The following is a 27,413-nucleotide window of genomic DNA, read 5'->3' as shown; positions in this document are numbered from 1 at the left end:
TTTATTGTGGATAAAGATGATGTGTTTTGGAGTTTCTCTCTTGTGAAATTTTGAGCTAAGTTGGCATTTTGCTTTTAATTAATTTTCACACAATGTGAAGAATTCCCAAATAGTAATTTTTCTTGAAAGACTCAAGGATTAAAGAGAGGAAAATATTTCACTTAAGGGTTAGTACGTTTAATGTTATTTAGCTTAGTGTACTAAAATTCTAGGAAGGTTAGAATTATGATATAAATGCAATTCTTGTTATTCTGTCTTATATGATTATTTAAATTTTATTAGCATTTATTTACTTAATCTTAAGATAATGTTCATACTAATCTAGATAACATATTCTTAATATTTATATTGTCAGTGTTTCCTGGTTAACTATTTGATAGTTCTTCTTTTAGAACATGAAATTAATAGCTTTTATGATAATGACTATTTCAGCATTTCACTTATGCGTTAATACATGTACTTCAACTTATTAAATGTTAACACATGTTGTCATAAGGAAATCCTTCACTCCATGTTTCAAATAGTAATAAATCCTTTTAATTTTTAAGTTTTAAAAAGTAACTGTAAAAGTACAAAATGGGAATATCGTTTCTTTAATAGGATGGGAAGAAAATGTAAAGATTTCTTTAATGACAAACTTAATTATCAGTTGTATATGAGACTGTGAAAAAGCCAGTTTCCTCTTGGGCACAACTGTAAGAGTCCAGTCCAAAAGAAGAGATAGTTCCCTTAACTGTGAGTTGATCAAGTGTTGGTTGTATTGTGTTCTGCTTTCGCTGTCGTATGTGAAGAGGAATATTGACAAGTTGAAACATGTCCATCAGGAAATGACCAGAAAGAAGTGAAACTACTTGAGACAGAAGGTTGAATGTGTTGGCTGAGTTCAAATGTATGAAAAGCTTTTGGGAAGAAGAGGAATTAGACTGATTTTATGTGATTTGAGAAAGGGAGACTCAGACCAGTAAATGAAAATTGTGTGGAAAGGCAGATTTTACTTCACTTTTAGAAAGAACTTTTTTTTTTTAAGCAACACATTTTATTATGGTAAATTTCAAATAAAAAAGTAGAGTGACTGGTACAAAGGGAAGAGACTAAATATAGATACCCATCGTCTTATACATTTCCTATCTAATACTTGGAAACAGTCCATTCTCCCAGGAGCCCTGATTCATTTTAATGGGAAGAAATATTTAGAGACCACAGTCTTGAGTGTTAGAGGTGTTCATTGCTACTGAGTTTTCATTTATTTTTAGGTATTTCATGGGATAGAGGGAGGGGGAAAAATATGAATGTATGTGTTAAAGACGTCATATATTTCTAATTACAACTTAAAATTACAGAGTCTTTACTTCTTTGATTTTATATTGTATCTCTTCTTCCAAAATTTTGGTTCCTAATGACATTCACATAGTGACTTATTTGATCTATATATCTACTGATCATCTACCTATCTAGGTTTAAAATAACTACACCAATATTACCACTAAGATCATACTTACTGGTTGCAATTTAAGATTTCTTTATGGGCAGTCTTTTTGTCTTTAGAACGTACAGTCTAAATACTGTGTTTTAAATTAATTAAAAACTATTTTTCATATAGTTATGTAATTAATTCAATAGATGTATTTCCATTGTTTTCAATATTTAGAGATTTCTTTATGATATAATTTTGTTTCTTAAATATGTAAAATCCTTAATTGCAAAGTCAGAACCATAAAGCAGATGCATAGAGATCTAACTTCTAGACCTGTTTCCTCCCTCATAGGTCACTATTTTCATTAATCTTTGATCTGTTCTTCCATTTTTAATATCAGATATATATATATTCATATTCTTCCATCCCCATCTTCTTATACAAAAGGTAGCAGTGTTCTAATTCTTGCTTTTTTCATTTAACAGTATATCCTGAAGATCATTGCATAGCAGTATGTTGATATCGATTTTTTTTTATAGTTTGATAGTACTCCATTGTACAAACATACTTTGGTTTATTAGCCAGTCCCCTATAGATAATCATTTGGATTATTTTAGGGTTTTGCTGTTAAAATAGTGGTATGTTTTTACGTTTTATGGCTTTCTGCAGACGTTATATTTTTGCCAGTGTATCTCGGGATAGATCTCCTAAAAGTGAGATTCCTTGATAAAAGGTGTAGTTAAATGCATGTGGCATTTTTGTGGTTATTACCACTTTCCCTTCTATATGGATCATATCATTTTACATATAGTACATTTTCATATATGCTTGAATTTGTTTGGAGCTTTTGTTTCCTGTTCCATTCGTTCTTTTATCTTTTCATGTGTCAGTCCTATACTGTTTTTTTTTTTTTAATTTTATTTATTCTATTTTTCCCCCAAAGCCCCAGTAGATAGTTGTATGTCATAGCTGCACATCCTTCTAGTTGCTGTATGTGGGATGCAGCCTCAGCATGGCCGGAGAAGCAGTGCATCGGTGCGCGCCCGGGATCCGAACCCAGGCTGCCAGCAGCGGAGCGCGTGCGCTTAACTGCTAAGCCATGGGGGCCAGCCCAGTCCTATACTGTTTTAATGATTAGAGGCTTTAAAAAATAATTTAATGTTTGATATTAAAGGTTATCCCCTTGCTTTTATTCTTTTTAGATTTTGCTAGCTATTCTTCTTGTCTGTTTTTTCCAATGAATGTTATAATTTTTTTTATTCAGAAAGAAATTTTGTTAGCATTTTTATTGGGATTGCATTAAATTTATAAATTTGCTTAGGGAAAATTGTTATCTTTATATCTTCCTATCCACATACACAGTATATCTTTATATTTGTTCAAGTCTTTCATTTATGTTTTATAGTTAAGAACTCTGTCAATTATACTTAAAAAAAAATCTATGCTGAAACATGAAGAAAAAAAACTTTGTTATGCAAAAGTAAAACACACTGTTGTGTGAAGTAATGAATTCGTTTGCAAAGTATATAATGAGGATTCCTGCATTAGATAGCAGTTTACATTAATGACTTAATTTACTTTCAACTCTTAAGATTTTATATAAAAACATTTAAAAAAATATGAATGTACTTTATTGTCTTTTCTCTTCCTCTCACAATAAGAGAGAACTTGACTGCTCATTCAAGACTATAATTGAGAATAAGTTAAAGGAGTGAAAGTAGGTCGGGGATTGTCCTGTATTGGTTTGAAATCATTGAAATCAATGAAGGATTAGTAGACAATGAGCCATTATTTTAAAAGAGGACCATGGGATATTCTACCTAACAATATTTCGCTTTTCAAAAACACTACGTTCGTATGCTGATGTGCATTTAGTTGGTCTAAAGTAAGGTGAAAGTAGACTATTAATTTGCCTTTTTAAAACAATGTCAAAAAATATCATAGGGATATTTCTAAATACCCAGTAATATATAGGTTTATATGGTTGAAAGTCAACAAAGATAACATCTTGACAGCCTCTGATATAGCAGCGGAGGAACTAACATACTGTGACATTAGTGTAACATTGGTTTGGTTTTTTTAAAAAAGCACTATTGCCTATCCTATATCTGATATGTGATCAATTAGTTTGATTGTAATACTACACTGAAGTGGTATAAAATTTACTCTCTCTGAAACCATTTTCTTGTTCAAATTTTAGGACCCTTCAAAGTTGTACAAGAAAGCAGGTGATGTTGCAGCCATTGAATGCCAGTCTGAAGAAAGCAACCATCTTCATTCACAGGGAGAAAACAATCCTTTGTCTAAGAAGCTTTCTCCAGTACACTCAGAAATGACAGATTACATTAATGCAACATCATCTACTCTTGTTGGTAGCCGGGATCCTGATTTAAAGGACAGAGCATTACTTAATGGAGGAACGAGTGTAACAGAAAAGTTGGCACAGCTCATTGCAACTTGTCCTCCCTCCAAGTCTTCCAAGACAAAACCGAAGAAGTTAGGAACTGGCACTACTGCAGGATTGGTTAGCAAGGATTTGATCAGGAAAGCAAGTGTTGGCTCTGTAGCTGGAATAATACATAAGGACTTAATTAAAAAACCAGCTATCAGCCCAGCAGTTGGATTGGTAACTAAAGATCCTGGGAAAAAGCCAGTGTTTAATGCAGCAGTAGGATTGGTCAGTAAGGACTCTGTGAAAAAACTAGGAACTGGCACTACAGCGGTGTTCATTAATAAAGACTTAGGCAAAAAGCCAGGAACTATCACTACAGTAGGACTGCTAAGCAAGGATTCAGGAAAGAAGCTAGGAATTGGTATTGTTCCAGGTTTAGTGAATAAGGAATCTGGAAAGAAGTTAGGATTTGGCACTGTGGTTGGACTGGTTAATAAAGACTTGGGAAAGAAACTGAGTTCTACTGTTGGCCTAGTGGCCAAGGACTGTGCAAAGAAGATTGTAGCAAATTCAACAATGGGATTAGTTAATAAGAACATTGGAAAAAAACTAGTAAGTTGTCCTATGGCAGGACTGGTCAGTAAAGATGCCATAAACCTTAAAGCCGAAGCACTGCTCGCCACTCAGGAACCACTTAAGGCTTCTTGTAGTACAAACATCAATAGTCATGAAAGTCAGGAACTTTCTGATTCCCTGAAAGACAGTGCCACCAGCAAAACTTTTGAGAAGAATGTCATACGGCAGAGTAAAGAAAGCATATTAGAAAAGTTCTCAGTTCGAAAAGAAATCATTACTTTGGAGAAAGAAATGTTCAATGAAGGAACATGCATTCAGCAAGACAGTTTCTCATCCGGTGAAAGGGGGTCTTATGAAACCCCAAAGCATGAAAAGCAACCTCCCGTATATTGCACTTCTCCGGACTTTCAAATGGGAGGTGCTTCTGATGCATCTGCAGCTAAATCCCCTTTTAGTGCAGTAGGAGAAAGCAATCTCCCTTCCCCATCACCTACTGTGTCTGTTAATCCTTTAACCAGAAGTTCCCCTGAAACTTCTTCACAGTTGGCTCCTAATCCGTTACTTTTAAGTCCTACCACAGAGCTAATGGAAGAAATTTCTGAATCTGTTGGAAAGAACCAGTTTACTTCTGAAAGTACCCACTTGAACATTGGTCATAGGTCCGTGGGTCATAGCATGAATATTGAATGTAAAGGGATTGATAAAGAGCTGAATGATTCAAAAACTACACATATAGATATTCCAAGAATAAGCTCTTCCCTGGGAAAAAAGCCAAGTTTGACTTCTGAATCCAGTATTCATACAATTACCCCTTCAGTTGTTAACTTCACTAGTTTATTTAGTAATAAGCCCTTTCTAAAACTTGGTGCAGTAACTGCATCCGACAAACACTGCCAAGTTGCTGAAAGCCTAAGCACTAGTTTGCAGTCCAAGCCATTAAAAAAAAGGAAAGGAAGAAAACCTCGGTGGACTAAAGTGGTGGCAAGAAGCACATGCCGGTCTCCAAAAGGGCTAGAATTAGAAAGATCAGAGCTTTTTAAAAATGTTTCATGTAGCTCACTATCAAATAGTAATTCTGAGCCAGCAAAGTTTATGAAAAACATTGGACCATCTTCATTTGTAGATCATGACTTCCTTAAACGCCGATTGCCAAAGTTGAGCAAATCCACAACTCCATCTCTTGCTCTCTTAACTGATAGTGAAAAACCATCTCATAAGTCTTTTGCTTCTCACAAACTATCCTCCAGTATGTGTGTCTCTAGTGACCTTTTGTCTGATATTTATAAACCCAAAAGAGGAAGACCTAAATCCAAGGAGATGCCTCAGTTGGAAGGTCCACCTAAAAGGACTTTAAAAATCCCCGCCTCTAAAGTTTTTTCTTTGCAGTCTAAGGAAGAACAAGAACCTCCAATTTTACAGCCAGAGATTGAAATTCCTTCCTTCAAGCAAAGTCTGTCTGTGTCTCCTTTTCCGAAAAAGAGAGGCAGACCTAAGAGGCAAATGAGGTCTCCAGTCAAGATGAAGCCACCTGTACTATCAGTGGCTCCATTTGTTGCCACCGAAAGTCCAAGCAAGCTAGAGTTGGAAAGTGACAACCATAGAAGTAGCAGTGATTTCTTTGAGAGTGAGGATCAACTTCAGGATCCAGATGATCTAGATGACAGTCATAGGCCAACTGTCTGTAGTATGAGTGACCTTGAGATGGAACCAGATAAAAAAATTACCAAGAGAAACAATGGACAATTAATGAAAACAATTATCCGCAAAATAAATAAAATGAAGACTTTAAAAAGAAAGAAACTGTTGAATCAGATTCTTTCAAGTTCTGTAGAATCAAGTAATAAAGGGAAAGTGCAATCCAAACTCCATAATACAGTGTCAAGTCTTGCTGCCACGTTTGGCTCTAAATTGGGCCAACAGATAAATGTCAGCAAGAAAGGAACCATTTACATAGGAAAAAGGAGGGGTCGAAAACCAAAAACTGTCTTAAATGGCATTCTTGCTGGTAGCCCTGCCAGCCTTGCCGTTCTTGAGCAAACAGCTCAGCAGGCAGCTGGGTCAGCATTAGGACAGATCCTTCCCCCTTTACTGCCTTCATCTGCTAGTAGTTCTGAGATTCTTCCGTCACCTATTTGCTCTCAGTCTTCTGGGACTAGTGGAGGTCAGAGTCCTGTAAGTAGTGATGCAGGCTTTGTTGAACCCAGTTCAGTGCCATATTTGCATTTACACTCCAGACAGGGCAGTATGATTCAGACTCTTGCAATGAAGAAGGCCTCAAAGGGGAGGAGGCGATTATCTCCTCCTACTTTGTTGCCAAATTCTCCTTCGCACTTGAGTGAACTCACATCTCTGAAAGAAGCTACTCCTTCTCCCATTAGTGAGTCTCATAGTGATGAGACCATTCCCAGTGATAGTGGAATAGGAACAGATAATAATAGCACATCAGACAGGGCAGAGAAATTTTGTGGGCCGAAAAAGAGGCGGCATTCTTTTGAGCATGTTTCTCTGATTCCCCCTGAAACCTCTACAATCCTCAGCAGTCTTAAAGAAAAACATAAACATAAATGTAAGCGCAGAAATCATGATTACCTCAGCTATGACAAGATCAAAAGGCAGAAACGAAAACGGAAAAAGAAATATCCACAACTCCGAAATAGACAGGATCCAGACTTTATTGCAGATCTGGAGGAATTAATAAGTCGTCTAAGTGAAATTCGAATTACCCATCGCAGTCATCATTTTATCCCCCGAGACCTTCTGCCAACTATTTTTCGAATCAACTTTAATAGCTTCTATACACATCCTTCTTTCCCCTTAGACCCTTTGCACTACATTCGAAAACCTGACTTAAAAAAGAAGAGAGGGAGACCCCCTAAGATGAGGGAGGCAATGGCTGAAATGCCTTTTATGCATAGCCTTAGTTTTCCTCTTTCTGGTACTGGATTCTATCCCTCTTACGGCATGCCTTACTCTCCCTCACCCCTTACAGCTGCTCCCATAGGATTAGGTTACTATGGAAGGTATCCTCCCACTCTTTATCCACCTCCTCCATCTCCTTCTTTCACCACTCCACTTCCACCTCCTTCCTATATGCATGCTGGTCATTTACTTCTCAATCCCACCAAATACCATAAGAAAAAGCATAAGCTACTTCGACAGGAGGCCTTTCTTACAACCAGCAGGACTCCTCTTCTTTCCATGAGTACCTATCCTAGTGTTCCTCCTGAGATGGCCTATGGTTGGATGGTCGAGCACAAACACAGGCACCGTCACAAGCACAGAGAACACCGTTCTTCTGAGCAACCCCAGGTTTCTATGGACGCTGGCTCTTCCAGATCTGTCTTGGAGTCTTTGAAGCGCTATCGATTTGGAAAGGATACTGTTGGAGAGCGATATAAACATAAGGAAAAGCACCGGTGTCATATGTCCTGCCCTCATCTTTCTCCTTCAAAAAACTTAATAAACAGAGAAGAACAGTGGGTCCACCGAGAGCCTTCAGAATCCAGTCCATTGGCCTTGGGATTGCAGACACCTTTACAGATTGACTGTTCGGAAAGTTCTCCAAGTTTATCCCTTGGAGGATTCACTCCCAACTCTGATCCGGCCAGCAGTGATGAACATACAAACCTTTTCACAAGTGCAATAGGCAGCTGCAGAGTTTCACACCCTAACTCCAGTGGCCGGAAGAAATTAACTGACAGCCCTGGACTGTTTTCTGCACAGGACACTTCACTAAATCGGCCTCATAGAAAGGAACCACTGCCTTCCAGTGAAAGGGCAGTACAGACCTTGACAGGTAAGAGGGTTATTTTGTTGCCTGTTATTTGTGTTACAGAAGTAGATTATTTTGCCCACTGGTTTCCTAATACATATACCTGAACTTTTAATAGATCTACTGTTTTTTTGTTTTTGTTTTTATAACAGTATTTTGAAGTATTATAAAAGTATTTGCTTTCTTCAAAGTTTTCATTTTCAATATATGTGTGAAGTAAGATAAGGCATGTCTTAGCATTAATTTTGAAATTTGAGAAGAGATATCATTATCAAAACGTAACACTCAACTTTTGGAAACCAGGAAAAATTATTTATCTTTTTTATGCAAAAAAGCCATTATACACAGTTTCTTTGAAGAGAAATGGCTCATACATACCTGTTAGTGGCTGTGCAGAATTTTTAATATATACTAATCCAGTAATTATAAATGCTTCTATGTTACAGGAAGAATGTGTTGTTAATCCTGTATGTCTCATAATAAAAATCTAAACATTCAAAATTATCAACTTGATAAAATTTAACTGACTATTCAGAAGGACTTCATTTTGCAAAGTACCTTCAGGTATCTTCATAAAAGCTGCTACAATTGGATATAAAATGACATGAAACAAATCCAGATAATGCATTTGTAATGTCTCGAAAGTGTCTTTTAAGAATTGAAAAGAATGTAGAAAACAAGAAAGAGGAAGCATTGCCCATTCATTTAGAAGATATCTCTGGGCCGGCCCCGTGGCTTGGTGGTTAAGTGCACGCGCTCCGATGCTGGTGGCCCGGGTTCGGATCCCGGGCGCGCACCGAGGCACCACTTCTCCGTCCATCCTGAGGCCGCGTCCCACATACAGCAACTAGAAGGATGTGCAGCTATGACATACAACTATCTACTGGGGCTTTGGGGGGAAAAAATAAATAAATAAAAATCTTTAGAAGATATCTCTAAGTCAGGAGTTCTTTATCAGAGATCTCAACTCTAAGGGTTTGTAAATTAACTCTAGGAAGTACATAAAGCCTCTGATGTTGTAAATAAAATTATGTGTATGTATGATAGTATATATTTTTCAGGAGAAAGTTCATACATTTCATCAGATTCTCTAAGTAAACTCTCTAAGCCTTAATATCCCTTCCTATAAAATGGGATTAGTAGGGTTATGAGAAGTCATTGAGTGTTTATCAAAGTGATTTGCACATGGTAAGCATGCAGATATTAATTCGTATTATAATTCCCCAAAGAGATTAAAAACTTGTGCATTAGAGGACATGATAAACCCCTCAAAGACAAGAGTTTTTGTTTCTGGTTTAATTAATTCATGAACTTTTGAAAAATAAAAGCTATGTTGGTGGAGAAGCTGAGCATTCTTTAGTTTTTAACAATGTAATAAAGAGAAAAAGAAATCCTAAACTTTAATTAGATTCATTCAACAAATTTTTGACAAATATTTAATCAGCAACAGTTATTGACTGACTGCTATCTACCAAGCATTCTACTTTGTGGGCCCTTGTGTTAAAGGGAATAAGGCACACAGGTTCATTGTTCTCATGGGACTTATAGTGAAGGAAATGGGTAATAAACAAAAAAATTACACATTAAATGTCATTAAAATTGTGATTATAAAAAAAGAGAAAGTACACGGTTCTATGACAGCATGAAATGGAGGCCTAACACAGCAAGGCTTCCTTGAAAAAGTGACCGTAAGCTGTTACCTGAAGGATGAGCACCAGTTAGCTGGATAAACAGAATTCCACTTATTCATTTATTCATTCATTTATTTGTTAAATTCTAAAACATCCAGCACTATTCTAGTCACTGGTGTATGGTAGAGAGTCAAGACAGGATATCCAACCTCAGTAAAATTCAGCTTAGTGAAGGAAGACAAACAGTAGAGTGGTAAATACGTAAATAATGGCATAATAAGAAAAATGCTGTCAAGTTAATGTAACAGTGTTAGGGTGAATAATTTAGGGGAGAGATTACCTATTTAGATAGAGTTATTAGTTAGGGCCTGAAGAGAAAAAGTTGAAACTTGAAGTATGAGAAGCCACAGGCTTCTCAAGCTGAGGATTGAGCAAAGAGCATGATTGAATATCTCGAACTGGGAAGGAGCTTAGATATTAGAAAAACTGAATAAAAAAAAAAAGGTTCATTGTGGTAGGAGAGGGAATACGGAAGAGAGAATGGTGAGAGAGTTGTGACAAAAGAAAGAAGCCAGACCATATGTTAAAAATACTGGATTTTATACTAAGCGCAAAAGACAGAGGAGTGTTGATTTTAGATTTGCATTTTTAAAAGGTCATTCTGGCTCATGTGTGAACGTTGAATTGTAGAGGACAAGAACAGTTACAGGGAAACCAGTTAGTAGGCAATTGCAGTAGTCTACATGATATGATGGTACTTAGATGAGGTTGGTAGCAGACTTTTGTGTGAACATTTCAGAGATTGGTAGTGCCATGCCCTGATACAGAGAAGACTGGAAGAGGAGCAGATTTAGGGAGAGCACGTTTGGTTTTTTTTTTTGGCTGAGGAATATTTGCCCTAACGTCTGTTGCCAATCTTCCTCTTTTTTTTTTGCTTGAGGAAGATTACCCCTGAGCTAACATCTGTGCCAGTCTTTCTCTATTTTGTATGTGGGTCACCGCCACAGCATGGCTGTTGAGTGGTGTAGGTCTGTGGCTGGAATCTGAACCCACAAACCTGGGCTGCCTAAGTGGAGCACGCCAAACTTAACCACTACACCACAGGGCTGGCCCCAGAAATTTGCTTTTTAATGTACATAACCTTTGAGATGCTTTTAGAACATTCAAGTTGAGGTGTTGAGCAGGCAGTTAGATAGCTAGTTCTGGAGCTCAGTGGAGATGTTTGGGCTGGAGATATGGGCATTTCACTATGAGATTTTGAAAAACTTTGGCAATGCCATTCACTAAAAATAAAATTTTCTGGGAAAGATAGAGTTGGGAGCAGACTCTCAAAACCTATGCAACTTTGTAGCCAGAGCATCAAGAAAAATAATAATTCTAGAAAATAGCAGCAGCAGCTAAAAAGACATGTTAAATTGTTTAATAAAGAAATACTACAATAAATATAGGATTTAACTTTTTAGGAAAAGATGAAGGTAGCTTGATAGAATGGGATATAGAGAAGAATGAAAGCTGTTCAGTTATAGACATAAAAGTATATCATTGGCAGATAAATGAAGTGATGCCAGATATAGCTGCTTCTGGCTTATTGTCCTTGTTTGTTTGTTTTACGTGAAGGTTAGGGAAACCACACAATAAGCACTTGTAGGAAAGTCTGTGACCGCTTGGAGCCAAGAGGAAGAATATGGAATGAATGGGCATTCTGAACAGAACTGCATTGCTCCATGGTTTACTGCATTTAGTTTGTGTTAGTGTATGTACTCTTTGTTCAGCTGCTGGCTTGGTGCTTCAGAACATTAATGTGCTTTCAAAAAATCGTGTGTGAACTTGTACAACTTCCGTATTATCCTGGTATTTTTTTATTTATCAGTTGTATGTAAGCTGTTTCACTCTACAGAAACACTGTAATGAAACAGACTATACCTTTATAAATAGGCTATCTGTCTATCTATCCATCTATCTATCATCGTGCGAGTGATGATATTTCCCTAAGGAGAGAATATAGAGTGAGAAGAGTCTTGGACAGCTCTGAGGAATTGCAGTGTTTAAAGTAGTGATTAGGGGCCGGCCCCGTGGCTTAGCAGTTAAGTGCGCGCACTCCGATGCTGGTGGCCCGGGTTCGGATCCCAGGCACGCACTGACGCACCGCTTCTCCGGTCATGCTGAGGCCGCATCCCACATACAGCAACTGGAAGCATGTGCAACTATGACATGCGACTATCTACTGGGGCTTTTGGGGAAAAATAAATAAATAAAATTATAAAAATAAATAAATAAATAAAGTAGTGATTAAAAACCCATCAGCCTTTGGTTTGTATGTGATCCTTTGTGATGATCTCTACAGTTTGCTAAAATTTAAAAATCTGGAGATCTCACATAAAAGTTCAGAGTTCTGCCTCTCTTTTAAAAAAAAAACCAGAACATCTGGCAACAATTAATCACATTTCCTGGATAACATCGATGGCTGAGTCTCAGTAGTGGCAGGCACCCCCTTTAATTGGGGCATGCGTTCTTCAGTTTGTCTCAATCCTTACAGTTTCCTGTTGTGTGTTATATCTGGCCCAATTCAGCTATTTAAGCAATGTATCTGACTCCAAGGAACATTTGAATTTGAAGCCCCTAATTTAAGAGTTTTGAGAAGAAGCTTATAACAGGTGTGGAAATCGAGGTGAAGGTGAGGTGAGATGACAGGTTAGATTGTTGAATGTATCATCTACATGGACATTAAAGTCACCCAAGAGGCCAGTTATAGGAGTTGGGGTGGAAAGGATGAATGTGAACTTGGTTTCAGGGTCCTCAGGGAATGAGATAGCAAGGAAGTCTAACATATGCAAAAATATCTGCTTTAAGAATAAAACTTCTGGGCCGGCCCCGTGGCTTAGCGGTTAAGTGCACGCGCTCCGCTGCTGGCAGCCCGGGTTCGGATCCCAGGCGCGCACCACTTCTCCGGCCATGCTGAGGCCGTGTCCCACATACAGCAACTAGAAGGATGTGCAGCTGTGACATACAACTATCTACTGGGGCTTTGGGGAAAAATAAATAAATAAATAAATTTATGAAGAAAAAAAAAGAATAAAACCTTTTTTTTCCTTTAAAAAACAATATAAAAAAATATTAAAACATCTCTGAAGTCACTATTCTGACGCCAGTTCTCTGTCCCACCTGGGTATCTTACAATTCACTTCAGTTCTGATATTAGCTACATAGAGTTAGGGAAGACTCCACAAGTTAAGAGCAAAGTACTTGAAAGATTACTCCCATGTAGGCTGCCAACTGTGGGTTTCAGTGTCCCCAATCCACCCACAATTCTGCCCAGCCTGCTACAAATTTGGGGCTTCTTGCAACCCCTCAGTTTTGATAATTTGATCGAGCAACTCAGAGAATTTACTGAAACCACTATACTTACGACTACAATTTTATTATAAAGGATACAGATTAGGAATTGAAGAAATGCGTAGGGCAGTGTGTGGGGTGGGGAAGGGGACAGAGCTTCCATGCTCTCTCTTGGAATCTGGGTGTGCCTCCCACCTAGCCTGTCATCGTGTTCGCCAACTAAGAAGCTCCACCAGGTCTTAATGTCCAGAGTTTTGATTGGGGCTTCATTACATAGGCATGATTGATTAAATCATTGGCCATGTGATTGAGCTCAGTCTCTAGCCCCCCTCCACCAGTGTAGATTGGGCTGGCTCAAAGTTTCAATCTTCTGTTGAACTCACTGCCCAATACACATATAAGCCGATACTATGGCACTGGCTTTTGAGAAAAGAAAGAGGTTTATTGTAAGGTTGACTAGCAAGGAGACAGGAGGCAAGTTTCTCAAATCTGTCTCTCCTGTCCAAGGTTTGGGGCAAAATTAAAGGAGTTAGGGGCTACTAAGCTGCAGCTGGGCCTGTGTATGCTGATTGATTAGTCTCAAATCAATCCATATGTGGTTATCAAGCTACTTTGGCTGCTGGAAGCCATTTTTTCATTTTTTGTTTTTAAAGATTTTATTTATTTATTTTTTCCCCCAAAGCCCCAGCAGATAGTTGTATGTCATAGCTGCACATCCTTCTAGTTGCTGTATGTGGGACGCGGCCTCAGCATGGCCGGAGAAGCGGTGCTCCGGTGCACGCCCGGGATCCGAACCCGGGCCGCCAGCAGCGGAGCGCGCGCACTTAACCGCTAAGCCACCGGGCCGGCCCCATTTTTTCTTTATTGAAGGATTTCTTGCTTCGTAAAGGGCTCTGGTGGCAACATTTCTGAAGATTCTTGGTTCCGGCGTCATCCTGGGGCTATGGGTTCCCACCTGACGCATGCACAGTGCCCTGACACATGCACAGTGCTGTCTCTGTTATTGAGGAAGGTTTGATTAATCAATTATCTGTTTTAAGGAAGCAAAACTAGTTTAAGCTGGTCAATGTTTTATGTGCTGTTTCACTTCTAAATCATGTGATTGGTCTTTCTAGTGACCAGCTCCCATTCTGAAGCTATCTCAGCGTCCACCTTAAGTCACCTCTTTGGCGTAACAAAGACACTCCTATCACTTAGGAAATTCTAAGGGTTTTTGAAGTTCTGTGCCAGGAATCAGAGACAAAGAACAGATATGTTCTTTATTATATCGCAAGTCTAAATTCTTCTGTTAATTGGTATCTTGGAATCTCTCCATCTTATTCACAATTACTCTTTTGATAAGTGGATAGAAATGTGACTTGTTTTTCTAATGGGAACTTTTTTCAGGTAGACGTGAAAACGGGTTTACATATCCTCTTAAGCCAGTTGAGAAAAAGATTTTTAGTTAAGGAAAATAATAAGAAAAAAGTACTAAATAAAGTATGAGATCTAATTTGATCAATTTGGAAGTCAGAACTTGTTTTATTTAGGCAAAGCTTTATGTATTTGATTTTTTTATCTTAACTATTATGATGATAGCTGTCCCTTAGGCAACTGTTTTGTGTCCGTTGTTTTCCAGGTACAAGGAATACAAATATAAATAAGATATAATTTCTGCCCTCAAGGAATTTACAGTTCAGCGGAGAACATAGACATGTATACAGATAATTATTGATAGCTCCTAAAATTGAGATATTCACGTGTTTTGGGGAGCAGTGAAGAGAGGGACGGACTCAAAAGGAGTTAGGAAGACGTGCAAAGAATAAAGGGCGAAGACTGTTTCTTACAGAGAAACGAGATTTTCAGGGTCTTAGAGACGTGATACTGTGCTTAGGTAACTGTAAGTCGTCTGATATGGGACCCAGGAGATGAGGGTGGAAAGATAGGCAGGGTTCAGATTATAAAGCCTCTTGTTTATATAAGATATCAAGGATTTTGGAGTTTACTGTATAGGCAGTGGGAAGTTAAGGATTTTAAAGCAGAATGATTTGCTGCTGAGATTATATTGACAGCACTGTGATAGATGGAGTAGAGAAAGAAGATCAGGTGGACCAGTTTAGAAATCGTCCCAGCAAACTATTTTGGAGGCCTGAACTAACGTAGTGATAAAGAAGACATATTCAGAAGAAGTAGATAAAAAAGAGGTGAGGAAAGGAGGGGAGATTTTAGAATGTCTCCAAGATACCTCCCCTAGGCAGTTGGTTGAATGGTGATGTGATTAAGTGAAAGGAGGCATGCGAAGGGATAAGGTTGGAGATAGAAAATGGATTTGGGTTTTATGCTATTTAGTGGGATATATGGATCTGCAGCTCAAAAGAGAAATCAAACTTGAAGATAAAAGTTTTAGATAAGCGATTGTTGAAGCCATGAGAAGGAATGATAATATATAGAGTGAACACACTGGGTTTCCTAAGGGAGTTTTTAGTTAAGAGTGTCAGGTGCTACAGAGATCAGTTAGATAAGGACTGTAAGTAGACAGTTTGCTTGGCAGATTATCTTTTGTAATCTAAGAGCAGTTAGCATAGTGGCAACAGCCATAGATTTCTGGGTGTCAAGGAATAAATGGGAAATGAGAAAATGCAGACAATTAAAATTCTTACAGCTTTAAATTTTGTAGCAATTCTGACTGGTTTATTATTTACTCTTTCCTTATAATTACATATTCTGTCAAGGAAATAATTGCGTCTTCTCAATCTGTGTTTTACTGTCACATAGTTTTTCTTCTTAAAGTATAAAAAGAGCATAGTAAACTTCATGTTATTTTAAATTGACCTTCTCAGTCTTCAGTTGATTTTTTTCCCATGAAGATAGATTCATTATACATTAATTGTATCCTGTTAAAATGTCCAAAAAACTACTTACTATACCGTGTGTTATAAAATTGTCAGTGACCTACATTGTTATCCTGAAATAGCTCCCAGTGGCCAAAGCTGGAATAGTTTAAACAACAAAATAAATAATGACATTATTGGATTATAACCTAAAGAGTAAGGTAAATATCCATGAGTCCATGCTGATATAGATAAATGATTGATTAAATAAATAAATGGAGGAAAGGGACAAATTTTACTTACAGAAGAATGTCAATATATATTGACTATCCCCTTCAAGTAAGTAGAGCTTAGTTCTCCTCCTCTTCAATATGGGCTGGACTTAGTGACCTAATTCCAAAGAGCCGAGTGTGGAAAGGGAAAAATAGTAACTTTACAGTGAAGAATCCTAGTAGACAGCAGCACCTTAACCCACATACGAGGTTAACTTAACCAATGATAAATCATGATGGTAACATATACTCTCTGATATAATGTCATTAGAAGGGAACTTCATTCCTGTGATATTCTTCCCCTGAACTCATAACCCCAGTCTAATCATAAGAAAACATTAAAAAAAAAGGACATTGTACAAAATACCTGACCAGAATTCCTCAGAAGTATCAAGAATCTGGAAAAAAAACAAGGAAAGATTGAGAAACTGTCACAGATCAGAGGGGATTAAGGAGACATGACAACTAAATACAATATGATATCCTAGATTGGACCCTGGAACAGGAAAAAGACATAAGTGGAAAAATTATACCAATGTTAATTTCATGGTTTTGACAAAGTACCAGTTATGTAAGACGTTAACATTAGGGGAAGTTGGGTAAAAGATATATGAGAATTCTCACTCTGTACTGTCTTTGCAACTTTTCCGTAAATTTAAGATTATTTCAAAATAACCAGTTTAGTTTTTTTAGAAAGCAGAGTACTAGGGGCCGGCTTAGTGGTGTAGTGGTTAAGTTCGCGTGCTCCGCTTTGGCAGCCCAGAGTTCACTCCCAGGCACAGACCTATGCACTGCTTATTAAGCCGTGCTGTGGCAGGCATCCCACATGTAAAGTAGAGGAAGATGGGCATGGATGTTAGCCCAAGGCCAATCTTCCTCAGCAAAAAGAGGATTGGCAACAGATATTAGCTCAGGGCTAATCTTCCTCACAAAATAAAAGAAGCAGAACACTAAATGTCAAGTGAAACCTATCTCAAACTGATAACTGATTAAGGAAAAAATAAAAAAGATTCTTTCCTATTTGTACTGAGTAGATTTATTGTCTGTCTTGGAATAAAACAGGCATATCTGATAAATTACGTTGCTGTAAATTTGAGGAAAATTAAATGAAATCAGATCAGGGGCACAGGCGGGAATGATAGTCCTTCATAGGTAGTCTGGACCAAGGCATTTAACCTTTCTCTCCTTGTTTCATAGATGGAGAATCAAACTGACAATCTCTTGAGCAGTTTTGGACTAGAGATTAAATCTCATAAAGCTTTAAAGAGAACAGGTCTAATCATTTTATAATGATGTGGTGTAGTGGTTAGCTTATTTTTTTTTTAACTTATATACTACTCTTCTATACTAACTGTTATATACTAACAGTCTGCAATCAGTTTGATACAAATGAAATTGTAGTGAAATTATGTACTTCAGTGAGGCCAGGTTTTCTGGTTTCACCCAATCCTGATAAATAATTTTATTTAATTAAGTATCTATGTTAGGTAGACGTGAAATAGGCCTAGTGAGAGTTTCTGACCTGGAGTATCAGTTTTCCATCCCTGTTTTTCAGCATTTTCAACTCATGGCTGGCTGCACATGCCAGAACCTGCAACCTGAAAAATGGGAAGCAGCAGCATGGAGTATTTTGCATTTACAGCTTACAGATTATAGAATAAGCAGACAATGGGACGTTATTGTAGGTATTGGTAACTATTTTGTCTCCCAAGAATAAATTAGGGCTAAATCTTCTTTTTATTTGGAAAAAGTATATTTACTGTAAAAGTGTAATAGTCGAAGCAAAGTATATTGAGTTTTGTTCTCTTTTTTAACTGAAGAATGTAAGCATTGATCAGAATTTTCTGATTTCTGACAATTTCTCTAGCATGGTGTATAAGATACACCCATAAGTGAAGTGTGAACATGTGGAGATGAAATCAGAAAATTGATTTTGGTGATTAGTGCAGTTCTGGGAATTTCCAGAGGAATTCCATTTCAGTGAATGATCTGATTTGGGTATTATAAGAAATAGCCTAATTAGAGGGAGAAAAACACAGACTTTTTAGCTTAAAAATCTCTGGCACAGGCTCTGAATCATTCTCTCTTGTAGTGCATTTAATTGGTGAGTCAGATGAAATGTCTTGCTTTCAGTAAATGTATTTCCCACAATTGGAAACAGCTGTTTTTATTGTGGAACCAGCTTTTATTTCAGCATTCAACTCATTCAGAAGAAGCTTCCATGGCTCCTATGAGCTGTGAACCATAGCAGAGGATTCAGAACTTGAATTTGGGAAGAAAAAAACTTGATCAGAGGTTTCTAAATAATTTGGTATTTTATGTTCATAATCTTGTTACTATGGTATCCATTTTTATTATAACCCATTTTGATTGAGTCACTCTTGAACAAATATTGTCAATAGCCTTATAAATGATAAAAGAAAAGGAATTTCTTTCTTAAAAGTTCATAACACGCTTTAGTTTTGATGGGAAGGAGTGATTTAAATGTTAGAAACTAGTTGTAAGCTTGTTATTTCAAAATAAATTTATATCATCTATGAGCTGACTATTGCCTAGTATCCTTCCAAATGTAGCACACTTAATCTCTTTTTCCATTGCTTGCCCAAAGCTATTTCTAGCATTAGAAACATCAAACAGTCTGCTCATTCAGACCATTCCCTGGTTGCTTGGGTCTTTAGTGTTGAACTCCCAACAGGGTGTGACCAAAATTCATACTAAGTTATGAAAGTTTTAATAGTGTATTTAGACTAAAGAAATACACATTTTCTCCAACCAGCTGTTGGTTTCGTTCACTGTGTTCTTTAGCTAATTTACATTTGGAAATTCCTCTTTTTTTAGCCTACGATACTCAGGGTTTCAATGAAGTAGTTAGGTTGAATCTTTATTCTAGTGTTTTCTTTGTGATGCTTTCTCCCCTCCCACTATTATCAGCAAGAATTTTATCTATTTATACTGATATCTTTGCCTGTTTGACTCTGCCCTCACACCCAGGTATCTGTAACTGTAGTATTCCTTTCTTGTCTTAGCTTTGTTTCAGTTCCTCCTGTGTAGACATCAATCAAGATCTCTTGTGACAAATCAACTTCAGAACAGCTTCTTAGTTTCTACCCATTTTTGTGTATAATGTAAAGATTTCCAGATTCTTATCCCTTTAAAATCCAGTCCTGTTCTTTTTTTGTTTTCTCAACTTTGTGGCATTCTTATCCATGATTTCATCTTATGGTTTTGCTATAAAAGTACCATCTTTTCCACTTTTTGTCTAATTTGACACAGATGTTTCCCCAAAACCTGTCTTTATCTTTAAAAGCTCATTGAATAATGGCCAAATAAAATCCAGAGATTGTACAATCAAAACTACTTCCAAAGCTCCCTCACATTTCCAAGTTTGTTTGTAATTCTTACTTCCTTCTTTATTATCCCAATTTATGATATTCTCTTTTTCCAATTTTCCCCCCTTAGTTGTAGTCTGCCTTCTTTTTTACATTAAGGCCTCTATTTTCCCAACCAAGGAAAAAGAATTTACTTGTGGTAATCAACTTAACGTGTATCCTAAAGTTCGATTTTATTTAGGTATTTCTTTTGTGGTTTATCTATAATTTCTACTTTCTTCATTTATGTGTGCAGAATTTCTAAACATATTTCTGAAGCTGTCATCTGAGTGATGAGACACACAATAGTGTTTCTAGTTTTGTGAATTGAGGATTTCCCATTTATAGTCTCTCTTTGCTTCTGAAGAACTTAATTGTTCAGCTTTATACTATATTGAAATGAGAAATGATGGGAACTCTCCAATATGTAAAATTATATGTGTTCTCCGTGTGTATTCTTTGAGGAAGTATCAGGTTTTCTTGAACCGGAGTACATACAAACCTCTTGTCCTGTGAGTAGTGGGGAGTCTTCACATATCCCTCCAGGCGTATTTTAAATGACCACCGATGAGACATGAACAAACATTCATCACATGATGGAGACAGCAACAAAGCAGTAACTCTCCTAAGGAATCAGGCATAATTTAGAAGAACCAAAAAGCCAAGCAGGGGAAGCAGAAAACTACTTTTTTCCCTGGTACAGAACTGAACAGAAAGCTAGACACTTTCTAGTTCTGGCTCATCATTGAGGCACATCTGGGTTTATTGATGTAATCCAGAGCATAATCCCAACCCTGGAGAAGCTATGGTGAAGAGTCAGTGAATTAGAAGATTCACTTTGGAGGAGCCTTTTCCAACCTTGCAGTTACCTACCAGCCTTGGAGTTACCTATCTTACTAGTACTTCTTAATTGGAGGTACTTATTTTGCTAGTACTTCTTTATGTTTAAGATAAATGCTTGATATTCTAGATTAGTTCCAGTTCCTAATTGGGCATAAGTCCCTGCCCTTCTTTAATTTTTGTTTTAATATTGAATGGTTGCCTATACATGTCAGTTATATTGTTAAGTATTTAGGGTCTAAAAATTCTATGATATCCCTAAGGAGCCAATTTATGTATAACAGTATAACATTTATAAAAACATTTTGAATTTTTTACATTATTTCATTTTGGAACTAACAACCACCATGTGAGTTAGAGTGCTTTATTAAACCAACATTCAAGTATGTTTACTTGCCTAGATCTTACAGTTTAATTCATAGCAGAGCTAGGAATCAAGCTCAGGATGCCCTACTCCATAGTCCATGCACTTAACACTATACTACACTCAACTCTGCATTACATTCTGTTTTAGGTTTTGAAACATGCATATATTTGTCTCTTTTGAAATGGACATGCTATTCTCTCTGGGCATTATCTTGCTCTTCCCCAGCCACCCAACTATATGATGGCAGATAAAACAATATATTCCTGGCACTATTGGAGATAATGTTTGCAGATCTTGTATTATTTCTGCTGTTAGGCCAATTTTAACATGCCTTTGAAGATCTTTAACACATATAAGTTTATATCATCATTTTCCAGTCTTAAACTTGGTTGCTTTACATCATTAGGTAATGTTTTTTTAAGGTATCCTGATCCTCTTAATGCTCCTATAAGCAAGGAAATGTTTTTAAATGAAGTAAGGGTCTAGATCTGACGCTTACCAGGCTCTAGAGATCTATATCTCAGGGATACAACCTTATTCCTCTTAAATATGGAATATTGTTAAGAACAACTCTGTTAACAGCAGAGAACAGGGAATTCAAACAGACTTTTAAAAATGAAAAATGAGAACCTTCCTGAATGAAGTTTTATTCCAATCTCCTATTAAATCCTAAGAATAGGCTGCTGGCCTCCATTACTTTCAGGAAATGAAAAATGGCTCAGAAGCTAAGTGAGCTAAGCCATCTCTCTCTCAATTGTTTCAGTTTCTCAGGAATTGCTGTACAATGCTGCCAATAACGATCTCCGGGGATCTGACCCCCATTCCACCTCCCACTGCCTCCTCTGCAGCTCCAGATGCCACCAAAAGAAGGAGCTTTGAAGAAAATGCCTGTACCCTCTTTTACCCTGAGGTGGGTGAGGCCAGGCAGGGTGATTCTCAGGATGTCCTGATGATCAAAGGTATAGTTGAAGCCTTCATCAAGACTTTCTTGAAGATGACCAAGAAATTTGGGAAACGTTACCAAATAGCGTAGAAACTGAAGATGGAGCTCAAGAATGGATGGCACAAATGCCACCTGAAATGTAATAGATGATGACATACAAGACCCTAAAAAGCTCCTTGAGGGCAGAGACTATTATACCATTTCTGTATCTCTCCCCCCACCTCCACAATCTCTAGCATAGTACCAAGCATGTAAACTATACTCGATAAATGTTAGTTTATGACTGAGAGAAGACTTTATAAAAAAGTGCTCTCCAACCCCTTCTTTCCCTAGTACTTAATCTAAGATTGTTTGCCCATTCATCAGGAGAATAGTGATAAAGAGAGTTCAATGATGTCTCAAGCTTCTTGGCCACTGTTGTCTTCTGTCTTGGCTGTGTGTCTGAGTAGGAAATATTTATCTGTCCAATATATGAATTTTTTCAATACTAATACTTATGTCTTTGCTGATACCTGGGCTTTTACTTTTTAGATATTTTATTGTGGTATTTAGCTCTTTAATGGAAATCTTATCTTATCTGAACCATGCTCTTGGGGGATTTATGGTAGTGTTGGTTTTTAAAATCCCTTTGTATCTGTTGTTAAGATTCAACAAACAGTCTCGCTTCTTGATTAGATCTTACGTTAGTCATCACTGTGTTTCCAAAATAGGATATGCTATCATGACATCAATTTCCCAAAAATCTAACTTGTTACTCTTGAATGGCAACACTTAGTCTTATGTTTCACCTGAACAATGCTAAAAGAGCCTGCTAAAAGAGTATTTACAGTGATGTGATTTAAGATACTCTGTAATTAAAACAAAGCTCGTGGTTTACTATTTCTCTTAGAGAAAGGAAAATATTAGAAGCTTAGCTCCATTCACTTCTTTTTTTTTTTTTTTTTTTTTAAAGATTTTATTTCTTTATTTTTCCCCCAAAGCCCCGGTAGATAGTTGTATGTCGTAGTTGCACATCCATTCTAGTTGCTGTATGTGGGACGCGGCCTCAGCATGGCCGGAGAAGCGGTGCGTCAGTGCTCGCCCGGGATCCGAACCCGGGCCGCCAGCAGCGGAGTGCGCGCACTTAACCGCTAAGCCACGGGGCCGGCCCTCCATTCACTTCTTCTTGTCCCCAAGTTGTCTTTCAGTGAATTAGTCACTGCTTCATTAAGGAGTTAACTCTCATTTAGAGGAAGATCTTAAAAATCTCATCTTCAAGTATTTGATTTCTTGTCCTTTTGTGCCTCCAGTTATATGTAAGGCTTTTTTATTTGTAATTTTTTTCAAATTAAAAGTGAATATTTCAAAGCGCTACTAGTTTTTTGACAAACGTGAGATGGGCATTCATTATGTATTCTCAACAGCTGGCTTTTTAAGTTATAAGGAATCCAGTGTCAGAACCAAGTATGTTTTATTCAGGAAAATAATCTTTTCTGAATGAGATACTTTTCTCTTGAGTAAGAAGTATGTTAAATTATGCTGCATTGATTGGGCGTTTTGGTGAAAGTATGGGACTTTTTCAAAGGAAATTGAGTTTCTTTGTCTTCATGAGCTTTTGTGTATATAACCAAGGAACCTTAAGTGTACAGCTTTAAAGGAGATTTATTCTAGTCCATGGATAAATTAATCACCAATTCTTCTAGAATATGCTATAGAGGAAAAACGTAGACTATGAAAATGGTGTTTGTGGATTAGATAGAATGTGTGGATTTAAGATCCAATTCTTGAATTTTCATCTCTGATTCTATTAAATGAAATGCTTAGGTTGGACCTGCTTTTCTCACATCAATCATTTCTAATAAATTGTAAGTTTTGTTTGTCATTTTATATGGTGAATTTGAATCAATAATCAGGATCAGATTTGGTTAGAATATTGCTAGTGATTTTTATCAATAAATATCTTAATATGTTTCATAGTGGTAATACATAAAAACTAAATCATATTTTGTGTTCATTCTTCCAGTAAAACTAGTTTTCCCTCTGTTAATGTAACAGGAGAAATTATGTAAATGAGACCTGTGAAATTCTATCAGCAGCATCTAGTGTGGTTTGTCCTCTGTTTATTGTCCTTATTGTTTGCTTAAAAATCATATTATTACAGGGAATGGCAGTGGCAACAACTAAAATATTATGGTTCTAACACAGATGGTTTAACATTATTTTTAGACTTGAATTTTCCTACGATTTCTATCTTTTCCTGTCTCTCCAGGTTCCCAGCCAACCTTAGATAAGTCTTCCCAACGACCATCGGAGAGCACAAACTGTAGCCCTACCCGGAAGAGGTCTTTATCTGAGAGTACATCTTCAACAGGTAAGTGCTGTTTGTTTTACCAGACTTTGAAGATAATTTCCCGTCTGTTACTTGTGAACAGATTTACAGTATAAAACTGTAGACTTAAAATAGACTTAGAATATAAATTACAATTTATATTGATTTATAATATAATATTGTAGAAAAAACAAAAGTGGTCCTGGGATGTGAGAATTAGTAAGAATGTATATTGAAACAATATAATGGTCTTCCCCTTTTACCCCTCTTTATGTCCAGTTAGGTGTACTCCATGAGGTATAGTGATTTTCATACAGTTCAGAGGGAATAATTCAAAATGATTGGGTACAAGAGTAGGCAGACACAAAAACAGAGATTTTGAAAAGTTGAGTTGAGGTAAAGGGGTATGTAGTATAACAGGGGAGTGTGGATTGGAGCTATTTAGTAAAAACTTAGGTATATATAAAATTGTTGAGTAGAGTAATAGTTTTCAAAGTAGCTCTCACAAATCTGAGATATGCAAAACAATTTACAAGGAGGTAAGAAGAATCTATTAATATTTATTTCTAACCTCAAGTTTTAAAATTTGTAATGTTTTATATATTTTAAATAATCTCTTAATACAGTATAACATATTTGTATAATTTATACATAGATTTAGTTTATGCTCTCAATTTTCTTTTTGCTGATAGTATATGTTTACAAAAAAAAAAAACACAAAGGGTGATATATATCTGTCTTATACCTTTACTGAGAATTGGAGAGTTAGAAATCATATATGTAAAAGGGAGAATAGTGAGTTCAATACACTAAATAAAAGGGGCCAGCCTGGCAGCATAGTGGTTAAGTTCATGCACTCCACTTCAGCGGTTTGTTCAAGGTTTGCATCCTGGGTGTGGATCTACACACTGCTTATCAAGCCATGCTGTGGCAGGTGTCCCACATATAAAGTGGAGGAGGATGGGCACGGATGTTAGCCCAGGGCCAATCTTCCTCAGCAAGAAGAGCAGGCTTGGCAACAGATGTTAGCTCAGGGCTAATCTTCTTCACCAAAAAGAAAAAAAAAGCAACTAAATAAAAGAGGCTGTGTGGTTAGAGTAAAGACAGTGACTGAATATGAGGCTGGAAAAGTAGGTAGGGACCAGTCATGTAGAGCCTTATTAATAACACTTAGAAGCCATTGAAAATTTTAAGCAAAGAAGTGACATATCATTTCTTAGCTTTCTAAGTTTTTGGTTAGGAGATCACTTGTGACTTATGGTCACAAAATTTAATTTCTTCATCAGTACGAGGCCTCACTGTCAAATTGTGTCAATACGGTATTTGTTGAATTTATTTGATGATTATCTTTAACATAGTTGAAGCTTTTTATTAGTACCATTGTGCCAAAGGTACAGTGGAATTCAAACAGCAGTGATAGTTTTGTCACTCATAGTGCTTTGTTTTTATACTACGTCAGGGAGACTTTTAAATTCTTTAACAATGAGTGAGTAATTTTGATGATATTGACCTAGACCAGGGTTCAGCAAACTGCAGCCTTTGGAACCAGCTGTGGTTTAAGGCCTCTTTTTGTACAGCCCTCAAGCTAAGAATTGTTTTTATGTTTTTTTTTTCTTTTCTTTTCTTCTTCTTCTTCTTCTTTTTTTTTTTTTTTGGTGAGGAAGATTAGCCCTGAGCTAACATCTGTGCCAGCCTTCCTCTATTTTGTATGTGGGTCACCGCCACAGTGTGCCTTGACAAGTGGTGTAGGTCCATGCTTGGGATCCAAACCCAGGCTGCAGAAGTGGAGCGCAGTGGACTTAACCACTACACCACAGGGCCAGCCCCTGTTTTTACATCTTTAAAGATTGTTTACAAAATAAAAGGGAGGGCCCGGCCTGGTGGTGTAATGGTTAAGTGCAGTGCACTCCACTTTGGTGACTTGGGTTTGTGGGTTTGGATCCCAGACGTGGACCTACACCACTCATCAAGCCATGCTGTAGTGGCAGCGTACATATAAAATAGAGGAAGACTGGCACAGGTGTTAGCTCAAGGCCAATCTTCCTCAAGCAAAAAGGGGAAGATTGGCAGTGGTAGTTGGCTTAGGGCCCATCTTCCTCACCAAAACAAAAAAAAAAAGGGGGAAAGAGGAAAAGGATATGTGAGACATTGTATGTGGCTTCCTTCGAAAGCCTAAAATACTTTACTGTCTAGCCTTTTATAGGAGAAGATTGCCAACCCCTGAAATAAATGAATGAGATTTTGATAAGAGACATATCTATGAAGAAAATCACCCAAATATTTCACTTTAGTAAACAAAAGAAATAATATCTAAGTCTATGAAGTTTCTCTTACCATAACAGCATTTTATTCATTCAAAAAAATACTTGTTGAGGGTTACTGTGAGTACTGAGCACTGGGGATACAAACATGAATATGATAAAGTTCCTGCCCTCAAGGATTTGGACATATTCACCAATAAAAAGTATGTTAAATTCTGTAATGGACTGGTATACAAAATGTTATGACACACAGAGAAACTCAAGCACTAACCCCTTGGGATGACTAAAGAAGATATCCCTGAAGATGTGACACATATACTATTATAATTTGAGTAGATAAGTGGGACAAAATAAAGGATAAGAATGTATTTAAGACAATGTCAACAGCATATCCAAAGAAAGGCACAAAACCATAAAATAGAATGGTGTTTTTTATATTACTAGTGTCCAAAGGGTATTATGTGTTGGTGGTTGGAAATGAAGCTGTAAAAGTAATAATAGACTATATCACATATGGTATGTTTTTTTCATTTAAAGAAGTGGAGACTTTGTTGTAGATGCAATTGGGAATCATTGAAGGATTTTGAACAAGGAAAATAAAAATTATTTGATATATTGTATCAATCAGAATAGGCTAGATTTTGCAGTGCTAAGAAAATCCCAAACTTTCGGTGGCTTAAAACAGTAAAGGCTTATTCTTTGTTCGTGATGTGTGATCATCATGGGTCTGTTTCATGTTGTCTTCCCTCTAGGATTCTGTCTGACAGAGCAGTCTCTGTCTGGAATGTTGCTTGTCTTGTGGAAGAGGGTAGAGGGCCATAGTAAAGCACTACCTGGCTCTTAAAATTTCTGCCCAGAAGTAACATGTTACTTCTCACATTTCAGTGCCAAAGCAAGTCACATAGTTAAGTCTTATGTCAAGGAGGTGTGGGAAGTATAATCCTATCAAGGGAGGGGCAGCAACTATTTATGAATAATAATATAGTCTACCACATATGCATTTCACAAAAATGCTGCAACATTACAGTGTGGAGAATGGAGTGTGGCAGAAGAAATGCATAAAGACGGTAGATAATGGCTTCAGGTTTGGATATATTAAATTTGAACTCTCTTTGGGCTGTTGAGG

The 27,413-nt window shown here is 37.1% G+C and overlaps 1 protein-coding gene across 5 annotated transcripts in view; it reads left to right on the top strand.

Moving 5' to 3' along the window:
- The window catches only part of ASH1L (ASH1 like histone lysine methyltransferase), a 209,686-nt gene that overhangs the window by 47,637 nt on the left and 134,636 nt on the right, over positions 1-27,413 (top strand). For all 5 annotated transcript variants that reach the window (XM_058539382.1, XM_058539377.1, XM_058539379.1 and 2 more), the window contains 2 exons: positions 3,615-8,178; positions 23,967-24,068. In XM_058539382.1, the coding sequence (XP_058395365.1) occupies positions 3,615-8,178; positions 23,967-24,068 (4,666 nt within the window). The remainder of the gene's footprint in view (positions 1-3,614; positions 8,179-23,966; positions 24,069-27,413) is intronic.

Source organism: Diceros bicornis, chromosome 4, assembly GCF_020826845.1.
Source record: "Diceros bicornis minor isolate mBicDic1 chromosome 4, mDicBic1.mat.cur, whole genome shotgun sequence".
Lineage (NCBI taxonomy): Eukaryota > Metazoa > Chordata > Mammalia > Perissodactyla > Rhinocerotidae > Diceros > Diceros bicornis.
Note: the sequence above shows the minus strand (reverse complement) of the source record. Positions and strands in the feature narration are given on the sequence as shown.